The 24,141-nt window shown below is 52.5% G+C and overlaps 1 protein-coding gene across 6 annotated transcripts in view; it reads left to right on the top strand.

Moving 5' to 3' along the window:
- The window catches only part of RPTOR (regulatory associated protein of MTOR complex 1), a 282,724-nt gene that overhangs the window by 34,675 nt on the left and 223,908 nt on the right, over positions 1-24,141 (top strand). The window contains exon 1 of one of the 6 annotated variants that reach the window (XM_021066498.1): positions 8,513-8,624. The exons of 4 other annotated variants lie outside the window; for them this stretch is intronic. Coding sequence is in view for 1 of the 2 variants with exons in the window: in XM_021066494.1 (XP_020922153.1) it covers positions 9,861-9,890 (30 nt within the window). In the remaining variant the exon portion in view is untranslated. Of the gene's footprint in view, positions 1-8,512; positions 8,625-9,446; positions 9,891-24,141 lie in introns of those variants that run through there. One more of the 6 variants, XM_021066494.1, reaches the window with a different exon arrangement.

The raw sequence follows: 24,141 nt of genomic DNA, 5'->3' as shown, positions 1-24,141 counted from the left end.
TCAGGTGCACGGGGCATTTACTCACAAGATGGTACCAGAGTCCAGACGTTTAAAATGAGCCTCATCTTATTTATATCAGTTCATAAAGCGTAAAGGAGCATGAGCTGGTCACCTGGATTTTTTGTCCTTTCCCTCAGCTTCTTTAATGCTTTTCCAAAAGAGAGAGTATGCTTCTAAGTGAATAGTTATAAAAAACTGGGGGCGGGGGTCGATGGAAAATGGAATTAAAACCAAATTGTGTAGGAATGTTCTTGGTTTTGTAATGTCCTTCTCTCGTCCCCGGCCTCTGAAGCACCCGGGGCTGCTGTGTCCAAAGGCCACACAGCTCGGGGGCTGCCGTTCACAGTCGGGGCTGCTGACACCCAGGTGTGTGCCCTGGAGAGCTGGGTGGCTGGAGGCCAGGGCCGCTCTCAAAGTGCGTTTTACCTGGGGCTAGTTGCTATGGTTTAGAAATAACACTTTTTTAATGCTCGATTGTGCGGAGGAACCTGCAGGTTTGCTTCATCTAGAAACTGTTACACTTGGGTTGGGTTTTTAAATATTTGGATGCCTGCTCAACAGTTTCTAGAGTAACTAGAGGTTTAGCAGTAGTGAGTGGTATTGATGAAAAATACCCCTTCTGAACCTGCTCCCTCTTACAGTCCGGCATCTTGCCGTCTCCCCCAACCCTTCAGGAGGAGCCGTACACCTGCTCCGAAGCCTCCCGCGTGCCCCATTCCCGCCGCGGCTGTGCGGCACCTTCGCAGATGCATCATGATGCTGGTTGCAGTTTGTCAGGAGGTGCCGAGCAGCCGGGCAGATGGAGGGCCGAGAGGCGGGGTGCCGAGGGCCCGCCGGGGCATCAATCCTCCGTTCCTGGCATACATTAATTGTCTGGTTCAAGAGGGAAGCCATACGTTAACTTCTCCTTCAACCCGTCCTGATCCTTCCTGCAGATGCTGATTTTATACGGGCCTATTTTTCTCTGAAATTGCGCCTGAGAGACAAACATTTGTACTTGGGTTGTCGTGGACGTGCTGGATTGAGACTCGGGGAACTGGTTGCAGGCCTTCTGCCCGCCCCGGCTGTGCTCCCTTGTGTTGGCTGTCAGGTCTGGTGACCCCAGGTGATCTTGGGGAGAGCTCCCTGCCCAGGTGGGGATGTCCGTTTTCATTCTGCTTTCTACACGGCCGGCACCAGGCCCTGACCTGAGTGCCGTTTTGAGAAAGTAGGAACCGAGGAATTAAGAGGGAGCCCAGTGGAATGGTTGGGGCAGGCCTAGTGCCGCGGGGTCCTCCTCCGTCTCCCGAAGGGTCCCTCCGTCCCTGGCGTCCTTGCTGTGGCTGTGCTTTGCCACTCTCTCCTCCCCGCCAGGCTTCGGGGCCGAGGTTCCGGCTCCTGAGGTCCGGCCCCAAGTGACTTCTGTCCCTTTCACGTAGGTCACCCCAGAGACAGCTGCAAGCTGGCTGCAGGGCCGAGCGTCCGTCCGGATGCTGCAGGCTTTAAGGTCTTGCTCAGACGGCTGATGTTTCCTCGCTGCGTGTTTTGTTTCTCACCGTCTCTGTCGCTTTTTGCTCCTGTTCCTCGGACTCGCTGTTAACATTCTTGATGGCGAGAGCGGCCTCCCTCCCTCATCGGTGAACAGCTCTAGAAGATGCCACGGTGCACCTTCACTGGGTTGTCCGTAGCCCTTTGTGTGTTTTGGAAGTGTGCTGCGTACACAGAAAGAGACGTAAACCAAACATACAGTGCAATGAATGCCCGGAAAGCAGCTCTGGGGTAATTGCCATCACCCCTGGCAGGGCGCCCTGCCAGCCCCTGTGTCAGAGCCCTGCTCACGGGTCCCGAGACCAACCCTGTTGTCCTGCAGCTGCAGGTGTTCTCGCGGCTGGTGGACGCACAGTTGCACGGGTTGACTCCGTGTGGAATGTCGGGGTGTTCCAGCCTTTGGGGGCTGTGCACAGTGCTCCTGTAAACACTGTGACATGTCTTCTGGGTAGCATAGCTACCGATTTTTTAGGGGGATGCCTAGGAGTAGAATTTCTGGCTAATAGGTAAACAAATGTTCAGTTTTGAAGATACCGTCAGTGGCTTTTCAGAAGGGTTGTCAACTCTTCTGCCAGCTGTGTATGTGAGTTCTGGTTACTCTGCATTCTGAGCCACACTCTTAATATTTTATTTTTTTTGGAAATTTTTTTTTTATTAAAGTATAGTTGATTTACAATGTTGTGCCAATTTCTGCTGTAAAGCAAAGTGACCCAGTCATACAAGAGGCGCACTTTATAAATGGCAGCACTAAGGCATGAAAGGTCAAGGTCAGCTTGCTCAGGGTCACACAGTTGGTAAGTGTGAACAAGGATTTAAATCCAGGTAGACTAGCTCCAGAGAAATGCCTCTACCGTGCTGTTTCCCATATCTGCCCCAGTGAAGTAGGTATAACTTATTTTCACCTTCGTCGTTCTTGTAGGTGTGATGGTGTCATGTTTTAATTTTCTTTTCTTTGGGGACTAATGAGGTTGAGATCTTTTTCATCTGCTTATAGGTCAGCGGGTCAGCCTCTTTGTGAAATGCTTACTCAGGGTTTTTGCCCACTCTCTGTTGCTTGTTTTGTATTGATGCGTAAGTGTGTGTGTGTGAGTGTGTGTGTGAGTGTGTGTGTACACACACACATATTTTGGGGCAGGGCTGCTGTGTTTATGGCATGCACAAGTTCCCCGGCCGAGGACTGAACCTGTGCCACAGCAATGACGATGCCAGATCCTTACCTGCTGAGCCGCCAGGGAACTCCTAGATTAAGTTTTTAACTGTTTGATGTATGGAACGTTTCTTTTCCTATTCTGTGATATGGTTTTTCAATCTTTTAATAGATTCTTTTGGTAAATAATTATACTGTAGTTGAATGTATTAATTTTTTCCCTATGGTTTCATACTTATGTTAAAGTCTTTTCCTACCCTAAGGTCAAACTTATTCTAAAATTTGCTTTATAGTTTTGCTTTGTATGTTTAGGTTTATAACCAGAGTGACCATAAGTCCAGCGTGCCGTGGGCAGTCCTGGTTTATACCTGCTGTCCTGGCATTCTTTTCATTCTGTAAAGTCTCCAGCTTGGAGGGTGAATTCTATAATCCAACTCTCTATTGCCTACCCAGTCTTGCTGTTTGCACGTGCTGTGCGGGAGGGCCCAGTTTTGTTTCGTTTCGGGTGACCGTGTGGCAAGGCCCAGCACCCTCTCTTGCCAAGGGTCAGTGTTCCCCCTGCAGCGCCGTCTTCGGTGTGAGTCACACGCTGAACTCGCCTGGGCCTCTTTCCTGTCTCCCGGTGCCGTCCTGGGGGTCCATCTGCCTCTGCGCCAGTGTCACCCTCTCCTTCCGTCCGTGGCCTCATGTGATCTGATAAAGCAGATGGTCCATCTTGGCCTCCTCCACAGCATCTTAGGTCTTTCCGGCCCTTTCTATTTCCACATAAACCTTAGAGTCCATGGGTCAGATTCCACTGAGAGGGCGAAAGACCCGCTGAGATTCCGTTGTGATGCCATGGAACCTGTAGATCCATAGATCGTCTGGGCAGAGAATCGACTTCTTTCAATATTAAGTTTTCTAATTTTCCATGTAGCAGTTTTTCATGTCCTTTGTTGAATTTATTCCCAGGTATATGAGATTTTAAATGTTATTTTAATAGTGTTCAATAGTTTGTTAGAAACTTTATATTGTTTTGTTCTGATGTGTGGGGATGCATTTGATTTTTTTTTTTTTTGCCTTTTTGCCTTTTCTGGGGCTGCTCTGGCGGCATATGGAGTTCCCAGGCTAGGGGTCGAATCGGAGCTGTAGCCGCCAGCCTACACCACAGCCACAGCAATGCGGGATCCGAGCCGTGTCTGCGACCTCCACCACAGCTCACGGCAACGCCAGATCCTTAACCCACTGAGCGAGGCCAGGGATTCAACCTGCAACCTCACGGTTCCTAGTCGGATTCGTTCACCACTGTGCCACGACGGGAACGCCTGATTTTTTAATACTGATCTAGTATCCAGCAGCCCTGCTGAACACCCTTTTTATTAATTTGCGTATTTATCCACATAGTCCGTAGGATTTCTACAAACACAATCATAGTCTTCTGCAACTAAGGGTGTGAATTTTTCTGTTTTCATCTTTGTATGTGCTTTTCCTTTGCTGTTTTAACTGGGCTCCGCTGACTAGGACTGGTGTTGAGAGAAGCAGGGGCATCCTTAGCTTGCTCCTTATCTTGGAGGGAGAACTTTCAGTCTTGCACTATTAAATATGATTTGTGATATAACTTTTTGGTAGACAGTCTTGATCAGATTAAGGAATTTCCCTTTTCCTGTTACAAAGGTTTTTTAATATTGAGTGACTATTAAGTTTTATTAAATATTTGTTCCACATTTATTGAGATGATCATATGCTTTTCTCCCTTTAATTTTTAATGTGGTGAAGTTGGCGTGTGCATGTACACACGTGTGTGTGTGTGTGCACACACATTCACCCACCATTACACACACCCCACACACATATACACACACAGTGTTTTTACTAGTCAAACCTGTCTCATGTCTCAGATAGCACCCTACCTGGGTATCATACTTTTTATGTGTTGTTGGGTTTGGTTTGCTTAAGATTTTTTAAATCTGTGTTCTAAATGAGAGGCCCTTTTTTTCCCCTTGTGCTTTTTGTCTTTTGGGTTTTCATACCAACAGCTAGCCTAAAAATAAGAGTTTGGGGAATGTTCTCTCTTTGTTTATTCTTGGCTTTCGGTGAGATTTGTGGAACTTTCCCCTCACTCATCTGGATCTAGAGGTATCTCTGCGGAACGTGTTCTTTTTATGATGTGTTTTTAAAATAGTTATAAGAATTTTCCTATTTTCTATGCCTTTATGAGTCAGTTTTGGAGAGTTTTGTTTTTCTGGGAGTTTGACTTTTTATTTAGTAAGTAAAGAAATTTAGTGGCAGAATTCCTGTCGTGGCTCAGCGGTTAGCGAACCTGACTAGTATCCATGAGGACTTGGGTTCGATCTCTGGGCTCGCTCAGTGCGTTAAGGATCTGGCGTTGCTGTGAGCTGTGGTGTAGGTCGCAGACATGGCTTAGATCCTGTGGTGCTGTGGCCGTGGCTGTGGCTGTGAGGTAGGCCAGCAGCTGCAGCTCCAATTCAGCTCCCAGCCTGGGTACTTCCATATGCTGCGAGTGCAGCCCTAAAAATACAAAAAGAAAATTTAGTGGCATAGCATTATTCAGAGCATCCTCTTATTTTTTCAGTGTAGAGCTCGTTCTTCTATTCTTGGTCATCGTTATTTGTGCCATTTCTTTTTCTTTTTTCTTGATTAGTCTCACAAGAGCACGCGTTCTCCACGGAGGCAGGGGCAGGACTGCCGCAAGGGGGAAGTTGGCTCTAGGTGGAGGGACAGAGCCAACTCTTAACTCTTTAGGCATAAAGCACAGATGGACGTTCATTGCACAGATATGCAGTACTGCTGCAGTATTCGAATTTCACGGGGAGGGCCATCAGGAAAACAGCAGCTCAAGAGGCTGCACAGGGGGCAGTGATGAAAAGGAGGCTGGGAGACACTGCATTGGAGCTTCGTCTTTTTTAGTTCGTGTCTTTGGCCGACTTCTCTTGTGTATACATATTTTTTATTTTATGAACTTATTATCTTTAGTTCTTTCCTTTTACTTTCTCTGGGTTTATCTGCTTTCCTCCGAAGTTCTTGTGATTGGTGTTTGTTCATTTAGTCTCAGCTTCTGTTTGTGTTTATGGCTATGCCTTCCCCTCACCAGTGCAGCTTTGTTCTGTCACCCGAGCTGTGATCTGTCCATTTACTTCCTATTCAGAGGCCCTGAGGCTGGAGTGAGTGTGGCCCAGGGGAGGAATAGAAAGAAGACTGCATTCGCGGTAGCTGCCGTGGAGACGAGCAGTTGGCTTGGACTCTCGTGCTGGGGCTTGTGGGCCCTGGTCAGTGGTTTGACTTTATTTTGTGTATGTTAGGGCTCCTCATTGGGTTTTAGTAGGGAATGGTGTCGTCTGACTTCTCTTTAAGAGACTGGAGATGAGTTGTGGGCAGGGCTGGATGGTGGTAGAGACTTAGCCTGCTCTGGTCTGCAGGCGAGGGGCTGATGGCTCCCCCGGGGATGGTGGCCTGAGAGGGCGAGGAGAGGGCGGATTCCCGATGTGTGCTGTGGGAGAGGGAGCAGGACAGTACCACACAGCTGAGCAAATTGTTTGTAAAAAGAACCTTCATCGGCTAGACCATCGGTTGCCGTCTCTGCCCAGGAGGTCTTCGTCACCAGCAGCTCCGCGCCTTTTCATTTACCTCCACGATGAGGGTCTTAAGAGAAGGGGGCCAAGAGCCCGCGAGGAGCTTCTGCTCTAAGTGTTCCTGCACTTCTCACCATAGACAAATACAGTTTCGTGCAGGACGTTTCTGCATTGCTGCAAACACAGCCCTACACCTCTCAGAGTGTGTTTGCAGACTCTTGGGGGTCTTGGGGGGCCTCCATGACCCTTCCAGAGGGTCTGTAAGGCCATTTACTGAGCTGCTGTTGGGCTTTTCCCTGTGCTGACAGGTGCACGGTGTGGGAGCAGCCGTGAAGCTGCTGCGTGTGGGCCAGGCAGCACCCCCCGGCCTGTCGTGGAGCTCTTCCTAGTCTCGCACTCGCAGTGAGAGCTGATGCCACTTTCAATTAGGATCAAGCAGGAAGAGGCGTTAAACCTTGACCCTTTGGAACGCATGCACCGGATGCCTAAAGCACATCTGCTCCGTACCGAGGTCTGATGCTTTTCCCAGGGAAAGCTCTTGTGCCGTCCAGGTGTGAGCCGAACTGGCTTTGTTTTTCTCTTTTCCCCCTCCATGTAATACTGTTCTTCCTTGAAAGAACAATTGCAAGGTTTTGTCAAAAATGAAAAATGAGCTGTCGAGTCAAGGAAAACAATGGGTATTTGTTGCCAATGATAAACTTTGAACTTTTGACTGAAAATTAGAATGTTGAAAAACGTGTATCTGCCACCGGGAAACTTGAAGCTTCCCAGTGGCTCATGCTTTTCTCGTGAGGTCAGTGGCGACAGGGCCGAGTGTGATCGTTTGATGCTGGAGAACAAAGTCCGTCAGCCCCTGGAAGATCTGCTCCCCTTGGTGACCCAGGGCTTTTAGAGGACCAGCGCCTGTGTCACAAAATTACGTGTGCGTCAAAGAGCCACTTAGGGCACGAGATGGAACTCTGGGATTTTATGAAACAGAGTAGGAGAAGGGTCTGGAAGCAGTTTCAGAGTCCACATGGCAAAGGACCTTTGAGAAACTACCACTTGCTGAGGTTTGATGAAGTGTCAAAAATATTGACACTTGGAGTGCCCGTCGTGGCGCAGTGGTGAACGAATCCGACTAGGAACCATGAGGTTGCGGGTTCGGTCCCTGGCCTCGCTCAGTGGGTGAAGGGTCCAGTGTTGCTGTGAGCTGTGGTGGAGGTCGCAGACGGGGCTCGGATCTGGTGTTGCTGTGGGTCTGGTGTAGGGAGCAGCAGCAGCTCTGATTTGACCCCTAGACTGGGAACCTCCATATGCCTCAGGTGTGGCCCTAAAAAGACAAAAAAAAAAAAAAAAAAAATGACACTTACTTGATAAGACTACGTATGGACGTGCAGCTCCAGCTGCAGGTGAGACTGGATTTTCTTTGGGTGCAGCGACTGAATACAAAAACAAAGGCAGAATCCTGCTGCCGTGCAGTGAAGTCAGTCAGCAAAGCGATTTGTGAAAATGGAAAACACTGTTGTTCTTCTCACTAAAGTTTTTTGGTTTGGGAAGACAGCGGGTTTGTAAAAACTAAAATGTATAATTTATATGAATATGTAATAGGTTTGTAATTGTTCATTTTAATTGAATTAATAAAAATGAGAAACCCTCTCGATTTTAATTTATCACATGGTAGATATTGGTTGTTATAATTGGCAAGAGGTCCTTGAGACCTGCCCTAATTTTTAAGATATGAAGGCTTCTGAGACCAAAGAGATGGAGAGCTGCTGCCTTAAAGGAGTGAAGATGATATCAAGTGGTCTTCCAGGTCTTTGAATGTAGGTGGTGACCCTGGCTTCTCAGTCTGATACGGGCATTTCCCACCATCAGAGGCAGACTCCTTTCTGTGCTGCTGTTCTTGCAACATAAGGCTGTCGGTGAAGGTTTGCGTTTGGGCAAAACCGTGCCCTCCAGCCACGGGGCCCCAGCCTGGCGCACAACACCGCAGGGCTCTGTCTGGGGTGGGGGTGCTTGTCTGAGGGCCATGGGCGCAGCTCCTGCAGCAGAGAGAACTAGCCGTTACTGAAGACGGAACGTTTTAATTAAAAATATCCATCACAGGGTGGCTCTTCCTTTATTTCTCAGTGCGGTGAACATGCGTCCGCAGTGGCCTCACTTGGTTCCGTGCTGAACTGCCATTCGGTGAGTGGGATTTCTCCCCAGAAAGCGCCGAGAGAGAAAACCTGGCAACATCTGTTCTGGTGACAGCTCTCCCGTGTTTGTTTTCTTCTGTATATTTCAGAAACCAGAGCTGGGAGGATGAGAGCTTCAGCAGGAGCTCAGGGAATGCCTGCTCTGTGGTGTGTGCCCGAGTCAGAGGGAGAGGAAATATTCGGCCAGCAGTGAATTCAGGGGTAACCCTCTCTGTTCACTCCTTTTTTCACCCAGATTAACTGACGGATCACAGGTGATTTGGGTGTGAGGGGCACCCAGGTGTTACACAGAGGCACCCCCCACTGTCCTGAAATTTTCTACCTTTGAGAGCAAATCAGCTTTTCTTCCCCTCAAAATTATTTGATTGGAATTTGCGAAAGGGTCCATTCTCTGTTCTCCTGCTTATATGTGTCGTTTAAATAAACTGTGGTAGAGGTTGAGTTCTGCCTTTAAAGCTGTTGCAGCCTAAAAGTTGCTCAGATTAGGGAAGGATGCTAGAATTAATTTTTTTTTTTTTTTTTTTTTTTTTGCTTTTTAGGGCCAAACCCACGGCATATGGAGGTTCCCAGCCTAGGGGTTGAACCCGAGCTGTAGCCACGGGCCTGCACCACAGCCACATCAGATCCGGGCCTTGTCTGCAACCTACACCACAGCTCACAGCAACACCGGGTCCTTAACCCACTGAGTGAGGCCAGGGATTGAACCTGCAACCTCATGGTTGGTTCCCAGTCGGATTCTTTTCCACTGGGCCACAAAGGGAACTCCAGAATTTAAAAGTTTTTAAAGACTTATTAAGTGGGTTGATTGGGGGTTTCTTTCTTTCTTTCCTTCCTTCCTCCCTCCCTCCCTCCCTTCTTTTTAAAATTTTTTTTGGGGCTGTACCCTCGGCATATGGAGGTTCCCAGGCTAGGAGTCGAATCAGAGCTGTAGCCACAGCAACGCCATTTCCCAGCCGCATCTGTGACCTACACCACAGCTCACAGCAACGCCGGATCCTTAACCCACTGAGCGAGGATCAAACCTGCCTCCTCATGGATCCTAGTCAGATTCGTTTCAGCTGAACCACGACAGGAACTCCTGATTGGAGGTTTCTACTGTGAGATTCAGATGGATTTTCTGATTGTATAAAAAGAAATTGGCCCTTATACTAGCTCCCAAGGTATTTATTCAACATCTAGTTTTACTAGATAGAAAAAAAGCAAAAGCAGAACAAATGGAAGCCTGGGAATCTGCAGTGAAACCTGTGACTCTCCGCTGAGAAGACTCACAGTGTCACATGGTCATGATCACGTGTGGGCGTTTGGGGACTGGCGCAGCGTCACATGGTCATGATCACGTGTGGGCGTTTGGGGACTGGCGCAGCGTCACATGGATGTGATCACGTGGGCGTTTGGCGATCGGTCGAGTAGGCAGTGCTCTCCTGTCAGAAGTGTTTGATGAGCGTGCCCCCCCCCTCTGTTTATAAGGTGTGTGGGGTATGGTTTTGGCTTTGGTGTTTTCAGCAGTATTGCGAAGCCATTTGGATTTTTCTTATAAGGGTTCTGGCTGTCAACCAGCTGCCCTGATGTTTTGGGATACAGTATTTTGGGGAGATCTTGCCAGGAATTTTACTAAAATATAATAAATAGTTATTTTTGAACTGATATAAGTGTAAATTTCCATCATGTTTATGGCTGTTACTGTTTTCATTGCTGTTTCAAACTAGGAGTTCTCAGGTGGCAGCAGGTTAAGGATTCGGTGTTGTCACTGCAGTGGCCTGGGTGCTGCTGTGCTGTGGCTTTGATTCCTGGCCTGGAACGTCCGCATATCATGGGTGTGGCAAAACAAAACAAAACCAAACCCAAAAGCCCCTCAAGACTGGGCGGATTCGTTTGAATGCTAGTTCCTGCTGCCTTAGGGTGAAGGGGTTATCAGCGTGGACTGGGACTGTGAAGACGCCTGCCTTGGCAGCAGTCTTTGTGGGGCAGCTGTTCCTGGTTCCTGTGTGCTTCCAGTAGGCTGGTGTCCCTGCCACGCCCTCATCGCACATCGCGGAAAACGGGATGGCATCGGTAACAGAGGATTGACTTTTTGTTACTTTGCGAATGTTAGAAAAGTGAGTCAGAAAGGCGTATGTTTATCCTTTTGGATTCCTTTGAGATGTTCCCTCGAGTGTCCCTTTTCTTCTCTTCAAAGGCTGGCGGGCCCTGTTGGGCCCCAGCTGTTGGTTTTAGATGTTCGCCTTGACGGCTGTGGGTCCTCTTCTGGGTGGCACGTTTGCGGTCGTCGGAGGGGCTTGCGATGCCCAAGGCTCCTGGCCAGTTTCGGAACCGCTCGTGGCGCTTCTCTGTGCCCAGGTTCATGGTGGACTTCTTTCTTAGCTCGTGCAACTTGTACGTGTTTTGCTTCCATTCTTGATGGTAGTGTTGGCATGTGGGGCTCCCGGGTGGGACGCATTTTGGAGAAGAGCCCCGTGCAATTTTAATTGGGGTGATGTTTGCCCCTTGGTTTAAAGGACTCTCGCAGAGGTGGAGTGCAGCAAGGGGCCCGGCCGTCGCATCCTCGGATGTTTCCTCGAAGCACAGTGCAACTTGCTGGTGCGAGAGGATGAGGATTCGGGCGTTGAGCAGCTCTCCAGCCTGGGGTGTCCGAGCGCACGTCCTTCGAGAGGCCTCAGTAGCGTGGCCACCGCTCAGATGTCTGTGCTGCGTCAGGGTTGGTGGGTTCCGCAGGCACGCGCTGGCTGTGTTTGGTTCGCCGACGGAGGAGGTTTGAAACCAGGTTGAAAACATGGTTTTAGACCCTTGGAGTCAAGTGCCGCACTGAGGCACCCAAACAGCTGAGGAGGAAGCTGTGAACAGTTGGTGGAGACGCTGAAGCCCGCGCTGGGTCGCCTGCCACCTTCCGCTCGGTCAGACGCTGTCTTGGTCGAGGCGTCAGCCAAAACGGGGTCCTGGGCACACAGGGCTGTGGGCGGCGAGTGACCTGCTCCACTGTGGGCTCGGAGGTGGACAGAGAGTATTTTCCCCCATCGGCCACGGTGCCTTTGGGGCCTCTTGGGGGGGGCCTCTCTGTCCTCCCCCAGAATCGGGGCCACTTGTGACCATGGGCCTGTGGCCGGGTCATGCAAGGCTTTCCTGGGGTCTGTGGGGGGTCCTTGCTCCCGGAGCGGCCCTGTTGCCGTGGGGACGCCCCACAGCCACAGGGAGAGGCGTGCAGGGCCCCCAGCTCTGGACCGTGGTGGCCGCACACCTTGAGTAAGGCGGGCTCTGGGAGAGCAGAGGGGGCTGCGGGAGCAGGTGTTGCCTTGAGAACGCCCTCAAGCCGGAGCTGCTGGCTTGGGTCGAGGTGGAGGGTGAAGTCGGAGGGCCTCACAGCTGGGGGCGCGGGTGTCTGCCCCTCCTCTGCCTGCGAAGACGGTAAGCCTGGTGTAGCCGGTCTGCCCAGGCCCCCGGGGGCAGGGAGTGAGTGGTACCGCAGACTCCACCGGGCTGTTCCTGATGAACCCAGCCGTCTAACTGGGTTGCCCGGCGGCGTGTTCAGCGGGCCACCTGCACATGTTTGGTCCCCTGACAGCATTGAAGGGAGCCTGTGAGCTAAAGGAGAGCTTCTCGGAACAGACAGGACACAGGGTCAAAAGCAAAAGTCTTTCTCACTCCCAGCCTCTTCTCCAGGCAAAGGGCCCTCCAGCGAAGGAGGGACTTCGGGCAGGTCGCAGGCTTCAGCTGGCCTGAGGGAGCCTTTGCTGAGGCCTCTGAGATGGAAGGACACTGGCCCTCAGCCCGGCCGGGGCGGACCGAGGGCGGCTTTGTCTAATGGGGCGGGTTACAGATTGATACGCACAAAGCCCGCACAGCTCCCAAGAGATCGTGCATCTGCTTGGACTGAAGGAGACAGAACAAAATCGAAAAAGACGTTAGACCCCCACACTTCTAGGGCAGGAAGCAGGCTGAGAGAACTATGAACTTGGCCTCCTCTTTATGGGGCGAGAAGTACACATGAGAGGCCCGGGCCAGGAGCCCCGGAGCAGAACCGGCGAGCAGCGGGCCAGAGCCCTGCTCTCTGCGCCAGCCCCTCCACGCACATGGGGTGCGAAGGCCTTTGGGCTGGAGGGAACATGTGAGGAGCCTCGCCCTCCCCTGGACGTGAGGTTCAGATGAGGAGGTAACCCCGTGGGCCTCGGGCGCCTCGGGGAGGTGCCAGGGGCGTTTGGCACATGGACAGCTGTGAGCTGTGGCCGGAGTGAAACTGGCGGATTGTATTTTCCAAAGAGGAACCACAGGCCGTCTCATCCAGAAGGTGGCATTGCTCCCATTAGAGCCCGGGTCCCTCTTCTCCCCCCAAGGGTCTGGGCTGCCTGTGGCCTCGGCAGAAGGGATGCTCTGGGCCTTGGGGGCCGAAGACAACACAGCCTCTGCCGGTTCTCAGGGGAGCGCCGTGCTTGGAACCCAGGCCCCGCGGAACCCGGACCAGCTCCGCTTGGGAGGGCACCTCGAGAGACTGCGCGTCCCCTCCCTACTGTCCCAGCACACACAGCCACCCACTGCCAGGCTGGGAGAGAAGAAGCTTCCAGGTGGTTCCAGTGTGAGGCACCAGCAGCCTTAGCTTCTGGGCAGCGGAGGCGAGCTGTCCTCTGGTCCGTGTCTGAATGTCAGGCCCATAGAGTCACCGCCAGCAGTGGTTTGTTGTGCAGCCGCAGGACAGGGGACCGCTCTTTGCACATCGCAGCAGGTGCGCACACGTGTTTCAGGGGGCGCTGAGGCCTCGCAGGGGTGCAGGAAGTTTGACTTCCGTGCCTTCCAGTTTTCCTCAGACTTCTCTCTCGCATGATGCCACCGTTTTGCTGCCTTGAAGACCGCCGAGTTGGCTTGATGGTCACCCCAGACGGGCCGCCTTGCGCCTCTGATCCTTCACCCATGTGTTTGGGTCTGCCTTTGATGCCTGGCGAGGGGCAGGAGCTGTTGTGGTGGCTGCATGTGCTGCCCGCCCAATGCATGCCTTTATTTTTGTCTGGAGAGACATCTCCAGCAACAAGGATAATCTCCCTTTTATCCGGGCAGTCTAACTTGCAGACTTTGTTAAGTTGAAATGGATTCTAAATCTAACTTATCCTGTTTTTATGCCGAGAGAACCAATCAAGAAACTGTTAAAGCAGTGAAAGCTCAAGATGAGGAGGATTCGACATACATGGTTACTTCTCTGAAGGCTGAAGGTCTAATTTGCAGTCAGCTCCTAATAAGCATTCGGTTTAGGGCCCTGGCAAGGCCGAGGTGTTTCTGACCCCTCCACGCTATCACGACGGTGTACCTTTGAAGCATGGCAGGCCGATGGGGAGGAAAGTTGACTGCTGTTTGACTGTGCCCACGTCCCCAAGACACCCCCTCGTGGGTGCTTCCTCGGGAGGGCTCCCAGGACTCTGCGCGAAGTACGCGTCCAACGACTGTTAGAGCGGAAGACGGAGCAAAACCGGCACGGGGTGACATCTCGGGGAACCGGGCTCACGGTTCCGAGCGTCCTCTCCCAGGGGGCCACACAGTACACGCCTCACCCCCCAGGAACGAATTAGGACGCTGCGTGTGCAAGTTTGATCAGTTTTTCTCAGGGGCTGGTCTTGTAGCCGCCTCTGCATGGCAGGTGCCAACATTCTGGAGGCCGTGTCACCCGAATACTGAAACACAGTGCAGCTGGAGCCACAAGAGGGAAGGAGTAGATGATGCTGGGAGAAGAAGAGGCTGAGTTGTTTAGAATTTCTTGCTGCGTATCAGATAGAAGCGGAGCTTCCCTGAGCTTCAGTTCTCCGCGGGCACTGACTGATGGCAGAGTTGCTGTTGTGAGAGTCACACTGGCTTGTAACTGACTGTTGAGCACCCGTACAGAGTGGTTGCCTTACAGATGCAAGGATGACAAACCCTCCATCTCACCCTCCATTGTAGGCTGAGAGAATGTCACTTAGAGACTCATTGGACGCAGGTGTGAGCTAGTCTTTTGAGGGCAGAGAAGCAACGCTGCTGCAGGAGCAGGTTGCTTCCTGGGTCCGGAAGGTGAGATGCTGGTGGAGCAGAGGAGCGGCTGTGTGCACCGCGTGGGGCGGGCCCGGGCCGTCCACGCAGGGTCCACGGCCTCCTCTGTCCCCGTCCGCGGAGGGGAGCTGGGGGTCTGAGAGAGACATGCGTAAAATAAAGTGAGATAAAGGTTAATGCAGTCCGGGTCTTGAGGCAGCCTCCAGGGTTCCCCAGTACCTGAAGTCGGCCTTGGGGCTGGGGGTTTAAGAGCAAGGTTTGCTAAGTCTCGAGATGAAGTTTTCAGCCAGTGGGAGAGGAAAGAGAGACTGGATACTTTTTAAAAAGACGCCTTCTTAGTATGCTTTGTTTTGGCCACCCCTGAGGCATGCAGATGGTCCTGGGACAGGGATGGAATCTGAGCTGCAGCTTTGACCTATACCATAGCTGCAGCAGCGCCACGTCCTCGACCCGCTGCACCCCGTGGGATCGCCGAGCCCGGCTGCTTGTACCTCGGGGTTTTGGAGCGGAATTGCCAAGTTTGGGGTTCAGTCTTCTTCTTCTACAAATAATAGTTTTGTAAAGAAAGTTAGGTAACCTCTCGGGTTGCATTTTTTGGAGTTAAAAACCAAGTGGGGATGTGGTGACGACAGAGCACATGAGATGTAAACCCTCCCAGGCTGTAGGCGTCAGGGAGAGCCCGTCGGCTTGGGCCGGTGAACACAGACAGAGTCCTCGGCGGCTGTGCCCCGGGAGGTGAAGCCCCGAGTCTCACCCGGTGAGTGCTCAGCACGAATGGGATCCCCCTGCTGGGGTCACGGCGCGCTTGTCTCTCCTAGCCACGGGTTCTCGAGGGTGAAATAGCCGAGATGGTACTTGCCTTTGTGTGAAAATGAAATTGTGGGCGTTCCCGTTGTGGCTCAGCAGTTAACGAATCTGACCAGCATCCATGAGAATGACCCCTGGTCTCGCTCCGTGGGTTAAGGATCCAGTGTTGTGGTGTGGGTCGCAGACGTGGCTCGGATCCCACGTAGCTGTGGCTGTGGGGTAGGCCGGCGGCTACAGCTCCGATTGGACCCCTAGCCTGGGAACCTCCATGTGCTGTGGGTGTGGCCCTAAAAGCAGAAAAAGAAACAAAAATGGTGTACGTCAAGTGGCCAGCACGGCGTCTGATGCCCGGGTGATCCGGTGCTGCTGAGGGCCTGCTGTGTCTCGGCCCTGGTCCTGGGGCTGCGCCAGCTCCAGAAGCAGCCGGGTCGGAGAGCTGTGACTTGCTCGCTGGGGACGGCCGTGCCTCTGGGTCTGACTGTCCCCTGCTGTCCGTGTGCTGGAATGTGAGCAGGCGTGTGAGGGCCAAGGCTTCAGAGGAGCGGGTATGCCAGGCATGCTCTGCTCTGTGGTGCCAGGCTCCTGTTTTCTACGATGTCTCCTGCCTGCAGATTCGTTTAAGGAGGTCGTTTCCTTAGCATTTCCTTAAAAATGCTCACGTATTTCTAAAAGGGCGGTGGTTATGGAGCAGTTTTCTTGGTGAGTGGCAGGGCACCCCCCCTTTCCTCTAGTGGAGGTAGTTGATTAATTTGGACTGGGGGGAGTTGTGTGCTTGTATTTGCACGGTTTGTTGTAGTGATGACACTGGGGGAAATCAGGCCTCTGTTTGGATCTGTCTGTCCATCTGTACATCCATCCTACCCCCCATTGCTTCATTTTAAGTCTCCCGTGGTGGGGGAGGGAGGGTGCCACCTCCGAAGACTATCTCTGGCCATCTGCAGGCCACTCCCATGTAACCCCCTCTGGACTGCCAGAGGGCGCCTTAGGCGGGCGATTCATCGTCTCACAAGGAAGAGGACGCATCACGGCTCCTCCTGACCCACAGCGGGGCCGTGCCCGCCAGACCCATCCGAGTTGAACAGATCGAAGCCTCAAGGGCTCACATGTGCTCGGGCACCCAGTTGGCCCGCAGTTGGGCGGAGTCCCCTCCCGGAGCCTGTCTGATGACCCTCGCTGGCGCCCCCACGTGGTGGACTGAGCTCTGCACCGACAGTGACTGCCGAGCAGGACAGGCTCTGGGGCCCCGCGGTTGTCAGCGTGTCCCTTGGCCCCCTTGGTGCTCGCGGGCTGAGCGGAAGCTGGTGCCCAGAAAGGTCCACGGTCGGAATTGGAAGGAGCGCTGCTTTCTCCTGAACGTGTGGCGCCCTCGTCAAGTCAGAAAATCACGTCAACCCTTGTGACCCGGGAACCGAGCGCCCGAAGGCAGGCGCGCAGGCCGGGGGTTGTGCGAGCGCCTGAGCGTCGTGCGCCTGCGCAGTGAGGTGGGCGCCCGCGGCCCTGGGTTTGCTTCTCCTCTGTACCAGTCGAAACCTGAAAATTTGAGAGCTCGGTGGCTGTTGACAGGGTCAGATTTTAGTTATAATTGAAGGCAATTTTGGATCTAAAACTATAGTTTTAATAGTGCTTAAAAATCTCCCAGTAATTTTAATCTCACCAATAAAGTGTTTTTTTCTTTCTTTTTTTTTTTTTTTTTTTGCTTTTGAGGGCCACACTGTGGCATGTGGAGGTTCCCAGGCTAGGGGTCCAGTCGGAGCTGTAGCCACCGGCCTACACCACAGCCACAGCCACGCCAGATCCTTAACCCCCTGAGCGAGGCCAGGGATTGAACCTGCAACCTCATGGTTCCTGGTTGGATTCATTTCCGCTGTGCCACGACGAGAACTCCAGGGCTTTTTATTTAAAGATTACTATGTATTTTAGTTTACTGGTTGATTATTATTCTTATAATCTTTTCTGCTTTCTAGTCTGGCCACTTAGTGTTAGAACCAGGATTTAAACTCAGTCTGCTTGACTCCAAAACCAGCGTTCTGCTCATCACTCACACCTGGTTTCTTATGGACTCTGTACATGTATGTGTGTTGCAAACACATAACACACACATATTTAAGTTAAATTTGACTTTCTATCCTCCACAGTTTGGGGGCACTGTTTCTTTGGAGGAATGAGGCAGCACTTTGGCCAGGGGTGCAGAACCAGTAGTCGGTCTCAGTTGCTCGGACGCTCAGGCCCTACCAAGTGGCTGCTTAGTGCATGTCCACGTGGCACACACCTAAGCTCATGCCATCTGTGGTCTTGAAAAAATGTGCTAAACCCTTGTTTATGTAATTATACTATAAGGAATGCTGCTGAAATATGTAAAACCTAAAGCTGGGTATCAATTCCTTGTGGCTAAGAAACTTTTATGGAGCTTTGAATTCAAAACCAGCATGCAGATGAATCATAAGTCCAACTACAAAACCAGTAAAATCCAAATGAATACCATTAATTTAATGTGACTGGTGGTGAATTGCTGATGTGTTTAATGGTAGAAAGAATGTACCTGTATTTCAATGTGTTACTTGCCATCACGCATCTCCTTTGGTTCTGAGAGTGATGGATGATTTCATTTATCAGTTTATTTGAACTTACTTGTTTTGAATAGGTAATACGTTCGTGTGGTCCAGAGACCTGGATGCCCTGAGAAGGGTCCTGCCGCCTCCCCTCACTGGTACTCAGGCGGTTCACCGGTTTCTTGCATGTCCCTCTAGTATTTCTTTGTTCAAGTGTAAGCAATTAAAAATGTACAGATTGCTCTGCATAGTCCTTTTCTCATCTGATGGAATGTTCTTTTCTTTGGCCTCTCCTGAAGCGTATGGAAATTCCCAGGCTAGGGATCAAACCCTCCCCACAGCATCGACCCAGACTGCTGCAGTGACAGTGCTGGATCCTTAAGCTGCTGCACCGCAAGGGAACTCCCCGGTGGAACTGAGGTCTTTCCGTGTCAGTACGTGGAAAGCGCGGGGACCGTCGTCTGCCTTGCCGTCTTTACCGTTCTTGTGCTTGTTTTCTCCTCCGATCCATACCTTTCCTGTGTAGCCCTCACCAGGGCCCTGTGTGGTGGTAGCAGGAGGAGAAGAGACCCAGGCCCAGAGAGGCTGGTGGACCGTCCAAGGCCAAGAACTGACACGCGTGATCCTAGGCCTGTTTGACCCCAAAGGTCGTGGCCACCGAGGCCTCTTTGAGTGCCACACAGACTGGAGCTGCCTCGCCCCGTCTGGTGATGCAGCACCAGGGTCCAGCCACGACCGCCAGCGGCGTTTATCCTCCGAGTCGGTGTACCGAGTGCAGCGTCGAGTGTGGCAGGATGGTTCTTCCTGGAAAAGGGGAGAGCTGTCCTGGCGGTCGGATCTTCCCCCGTCCCCTGTCCCCGGGCACATCGCCGGGATGCAATGGCTTCCCGAGCGGGATACTGGGCCCCGCCGTCAGAGGGGTCCAGTCTCTGTGCTGCTCTCTGCTGTCATCGCTTTCCTGGACTCTTCTCCAACCTCTGCACTCACTCGAAAAACTGGGAAACATTTGCGGCCCCGTGGAGATCGCAGTGGAATTGCCCGCTCCCCCGCTGCGACGAGGGCAGCCCACCCGCCTTACCTGTGGCCCGGTCCCCGGGGCTGGACTTGCAGCCTTTCTCGTAGATCCTCACACCTCCAGGCCCCGGCCAGGGAAAGGCCTTTCCGCGCCTGCAGGGCTCGTGTGTGAGCGTCTCCAGGCGGCAGAGCGGTTGCTGCCTGAATCCTCCCGGGGAGCAGGGCGCTCCGCGGACCTAGGTTTTCCAGCCCGGTGCTGAGAAGCGTAGCTCGTCTTTGTTTCCCTGGGAAATAGGTTGTTCGCTTTTGGGTCTGTGTCTTGATCATTTGAGTTTTTTTTTTTTTGGAAATGCTTTTTTGTATTTTTTGTTCTTTTTCCTAGTTTTTGATTTTTGTCTTTTTTCTTAGTTTTTCTATTCTTTTCTTTTTTTTTTAAACAAAATTGATGCTAATACTTTAGTTATGTGTATAGGTGGCCATTTCCCTTAAATCTGCACGCAGTGTGTGTGTGTGTGTGTGTGTGTGTGTGTGTGTGTGTGCATGTGCCCAGGCGTGTCTGCAGGGCAGGGCAGGGCGCTCCAGCAGAGAAGGGTGTGGCACCTTTTGGGAACTGTCAGCCCCTAGATGGACGTAAAGGAGCGATCCTGGGGGGCCTTGCACTGCTGCCAGGGGTGCCTTTCCTGTGATGAGACAGCATGGTTAGCTGTCAGTGTAGACAGCACCCCTGATGTTAAAATGGAGACGGGATAAAGGAGGTTGGGTTGGAGGGGCGCAGTTGGCATCTCGGAGGAGAGAGAGGCTGAGGCCTAAACTCGGCATGGAGACGGGCAGCTTGGTCATCTTTTGGGGTGACGTGTCCAGGGGTAGCGCCGAGTAATTGTCACTCACACAGGAGGCGACACGAGTGGAACCGATGTGGGGGGTGGGAGGCGGGGGTGATGGCAAGGAGAGGTGGGAGGACGAGAGGGCGCTGAGCCACAGGAGGAGAATTTCGGGGAGGAACTGAGCGCGGCGCCTGCCCCCGTCTTTGTTCGGCTTTATTTATTGCGTGCCTGAACCAGGCAGCCAAGCAGAACGTGAGACGTTTCCTCTTCTGGCGTGCGCGGCAGAAGCCCAGTTACACAGCACGACGACGATGGGGACGGAAGGCAGTTCTCACTTCATCCACGTAACTGGAATGTTCCATGGTCGTCGCTCACCGCGGCTCCCTGGACTGAGCAGGGCTTTGGCCGTTGGAAGGCTCCGTGGGCTCGCTTTCCTTGGCGGGTAGGCGCAGGCTGCTGAGGGCGCAGGGCTGCCTGCCTGGTAAGGGTGCAGGAGGGCGCTGGGTGCGGGGCCTCGGGCGGGCTTCTTGCGGGCCCCCGCGTGGTTCTTGTGCAGCTGTGACTCCGAGAGGGAGGGGTGCGACGTAGAGCCTCCTGGTCTCATCCCTTGCCCCGGCGACAGAAGCTGAGGGGGCATCCGGTGTTGCTGATAGAGAGAAGGCCAGAGGACGCACCGCTGTCCCCAGGGCCTTGGAACTCGCTCCCGAAGGCAAACGCAGAGAGCCTGGGCCCGGCGTTGCCGCCTGCCGGGTACGGGGAGGCGGGACGCGTCTCCTGTTTGGGTGTTGCCGCACCGCTGCCTTTTCTGTGGATTTTCAGGGTGCGGCAGCTCCACGTGCGCTCTGCGGAGGATGTTTCTAGAAGTGTCTGCTCGTGGAAGCACCAGTGCTTTTTACTACGGGGACACTAATAGGTTTCAAGCAATAGGTTGTATTTTGCTTGGATTCTTGTTGCCATCAGTTTGTTTGGTTCCGTGTAGATTGCCTCCGAGCCTTTGTTGTGAAAAGCGTTCCTACAAGTGGAAGAGTTGTGAGGAGGGGTCCGCAAACCCTCTCTGTCCTCTGCTGAGAGCAAGCGCTTGCTTCCGTTTTGTCATATTTACTGTATTTCTCACACTTTTGTTTTTGAGTCATTTGAGAGTAGGTGGCCCTTCCTCTGGCTGCTTCTGTGGGCATCTGCTGCCTCGCCCCAGGCCTGCTGTCACTCCTCAGTCAGCCCCGCTTCCCTCGCATCCTCTGTCGAGTCTGTGTCCAGATCCCTCCTGCCGAATGTCTTTTACCGGCGTTTTTTAAGAACGAAGAGCCACGTGCTGCCTTCGTCTCCTTGGCTTTTCTAAATTTGGAACTTTTTTAAAACAACATTGGCTTTTGAAGGAGGGTCTGGGCTGGTCGGGTTGGAGGGTTGGGGGCACTGCTGAGTGTTGGTGACTTGCCCTTCTGTCCCTGCTTCTCTTTTGCAAATTGGACGCTGATCCAGAGGCCCGATGGTGCTAAGGTGAAGCCTTTGGCGAGAATTCTGATTACTTCACCTTGTATTGTTGAAGTGACTGCTTTTTCACTTAGGATTCTCATTTGCTCTAAAATAGGGCAGTTTTTTTTTTTTTTTTTAAATATGAGCCTTCATTTTATTCTGTCATCGCACTTATTAAATTCCAGGTTGTAAATCTGCTTCACTTTCCTTCTGTGTTGGGAAACCTGAAGCCATTCTCAACTGTCTCATCGTGACACATTTTTCTCTGAAGCCTGCGTCTTGTTATGGATAGAAGTACTCTTTGAACTTTTAATTTAAGCTGATCTGAAAATCGTCGTCAGAGATGTAAAGGCTTAACGTGGGTGGGAGTTTGAGGGGGGAAAGAAATGTGTGTGTGTGGGGGGGGTGTTTATGAAAAGCCCCCAAAGCAACTCACATTTCACAGTGTGTAGACATCACCACCGTTCCCAGACCAGGAACCTCCGTGGACCCCGTTCCCCGTAGGTGAAGCACACGTCCTGGCGGGCGGGTGGGCGGCCTTTGGGGAACCCTCCCCTGGCCACAGTCCCACCGCTGCTCCTGTGGCCCATACTGCCCAGCACTTCTTCTTGGCTGGTGGCTTCTCTCTGTCGACTCAGGTCAGAGGTCACGCTTCCTTGCAGAGCAGCCCCCAGTTCTGTCAGACAGGGTGAGTTCTCAGTCTTGCCTTTCCGCATTTCTGGAAGGGACTCATGTCCCCCTCCTGGAAGGGATGTGGTCCACTGAGGTGTTCCCTGAACCTGGGACGGCCTCTGGTGCCACCGGCAGTTGATGAAGACTTAGAAATGAGTATTTACAAGTTCCCGTTGTGGCGCAGTGAAACGAATCCGACTAGGAACCATGAAGTTGCGGATTTGATCTCTGGCCTCACTCAGTGGGTTCAGGATCCCGCCTGGCCGTGAGCTGTGGTGTGGATTGCAGAGGTGGCTTGGATCCGGCGTGGCTGTGGCTGTGGTGTAGGCTGGCGGCTACAGCTCTGGTTTAACCCCTAGCCTGGGAACCTGCATATGCCGCGGGAGTGGCCCTAAAAAAAAAAAAAAAGGAGTTCCCCGTCATGGCGCAGTGGTTAATGAATCCGACTAGGAACCATGAGGTTGCGGGTTCGGTCCCTGCCCTTGCTCAGTGGGTTAAGGATCCGGCGTTGCCGTGAACTGTGGTGTAGGTTGCAGACGCAGCTTGGATCTCGCATTGCTGTGGCTCTGGCGTAGGCCAGTGGCTACAGCTCCGATTCGACCCCTAGCCTGGGAACCTCCATATGCTGCGGGAGCGGCCCAAAGAAATAGCAAAAAGACAAAAAAAAAAAAAAAAAAAAAAAAAAAAGAAGAGAAAAGACATGAGTCTTTGGAATCCCCATCTTGTGTCCCTTATTTATTTGTTTATTTTTTTGGCCACACCCATGGTATGTAGAGGCCAGAGACTGAACCTGCTCTGCAACAGCCACACCCAAGCCACTGCAGTGCCGACGCCAGATCCTTAACCCGCTGCAGCACCAGGGACTCCTCAGGTGCCTGCTTTCTAATGCTTATTTTTAACACATAATAGCATTTATAAGTGGACATGCTCAAGAAGATGAGGGCGGTTCCCAGGGAATGTCTGTGGCTTCCAGTGTGAAGCATCGTTGACTTGGCGTTAAGCCTGCAACCAGGCCGAGCGTTCTGTACCACCGACATCCAGAAAGGTGGTGCCGTGCCCGTCTGCGCTCACCTCTGCAGTCAGTGCACTTCCTGCCACCGAAGAACGCGGGCTCCCCAGCTGGTGTTTGCCCCGCCCCCGCGCCTGACCGCTGAGTTGGGGGGGAGATCCTTGATTGTCATGTGATCCTAAGAGAGCCAGGACTCGCTGCCTCCCCCCCCCCCCCCCCGTTTGTCCAGGACCTTCTTCATGTCGGCAGGCGCCCCAGATGCCAGGGCTCTGAAGATGACAAGGATGTAAGCCCACCCTGCCCCTTCCTGGGCACCTGCTGGCCCAGCGCCGGGCTGAGCAGCCTGAGTGACAGAGGATGGGGCGCCGCCCTGATGTGTGTTTGACACGTTTCCTGGAGTGTGTCATTTTTAAAATTGTTTTTGCTTTTTGTTTCTTTAAAGAAAGAATCACCTAATGTTGTGTTTTTGTTTTGTTTTGTTTTTTTGTCTTTTTAGGGCTGCTCCCATAGCATATGGAGGTTCCCAGGCTAGGGGTCCAATCGGATCTGTAGCCACTGGCCTCCACCACAGCCACAGCCACGCCAGATCCGAGCTGCATCTGCGACCTACCGCAGCTCACGGCAACGCCGGATCCTTAACCCACTGAGCAGGGCCAGGGATCGAACCTGCAACCTCGTGGTTCCTGGTCCGATTTGTTAACCACTGCGCCACGACGGGAACTCCATAATGTTGTGTGTGTGAAGCACCACTTGGATTTTTCTTTAAAGTTACTTTATGGAGATTTTTTTCTTATCACCAGAACTAAATCTAGTTTGCTTTGTCTTTGCAGAAAAACCCGTTAAGTTTTTAGATGAGGTTTCCCTCTGTTGGAATTTGGCTCTGAGGTGTTGATGAAATGCAGCCGGCTTCACTTGGGCGTGTCACGTTTCTGAGATAGAGAGAAGGGGATGCCGGAGAAAAAAGCCAGAGCTGTGAGAACAGCAGGACACACGCAATGCCGTGAAGGTGGCCGTGGGGGGATCTCCCCTACCAGGTCGCAGGGCGTGGGCGCTGGTGAGCTTTGACGCAGCTGATGCAGGTGTGGTGGCTGTGGGCCTTTTGTCCCGCTCTGAGCCCTGGGCTTGAGGACAGGCCATCGTGGCTGTCAGCTCGCTTGCGGACAGTAATCTCCAAACCCCGAGGGAAGGACGTTCCTGGTACTGTTACCTTTGTCGGAGGGGTTTGCCAGCCACTGAAAGGTTACCCTTTGTTGTTTCTTGTTTATAATCCTTTCATCTCAGCCCTGTCCCGTGGCAGTTTCTCATTTAGAATTCCTTCCAATCATTGGGTTGTGGAGGGAGCTGTGAGGTCGTTTTGTGAAGAAGAGGGTTGC

The sequence above is a fragment of the Sus scrofa genome, chromosome 12, assembly GCF_000003025.6.
Source record: "Sus scrofa isolate TJ Tabasco breed Duroc chromosome 12, Sscrofa11.1, whole genome shotgun sequence".
In the NCBI taxonomy this organism is placed as follows: Eukaryota; Metazoa; Chordata; class Mammalia; order Artiodactyla; family Suidae; genus Sus; species Sus scrofa.
Note: the sequence above shows the minus strand (reverse complement) of the source record. Positions and strands in the feature narration are given on the sequence as shown.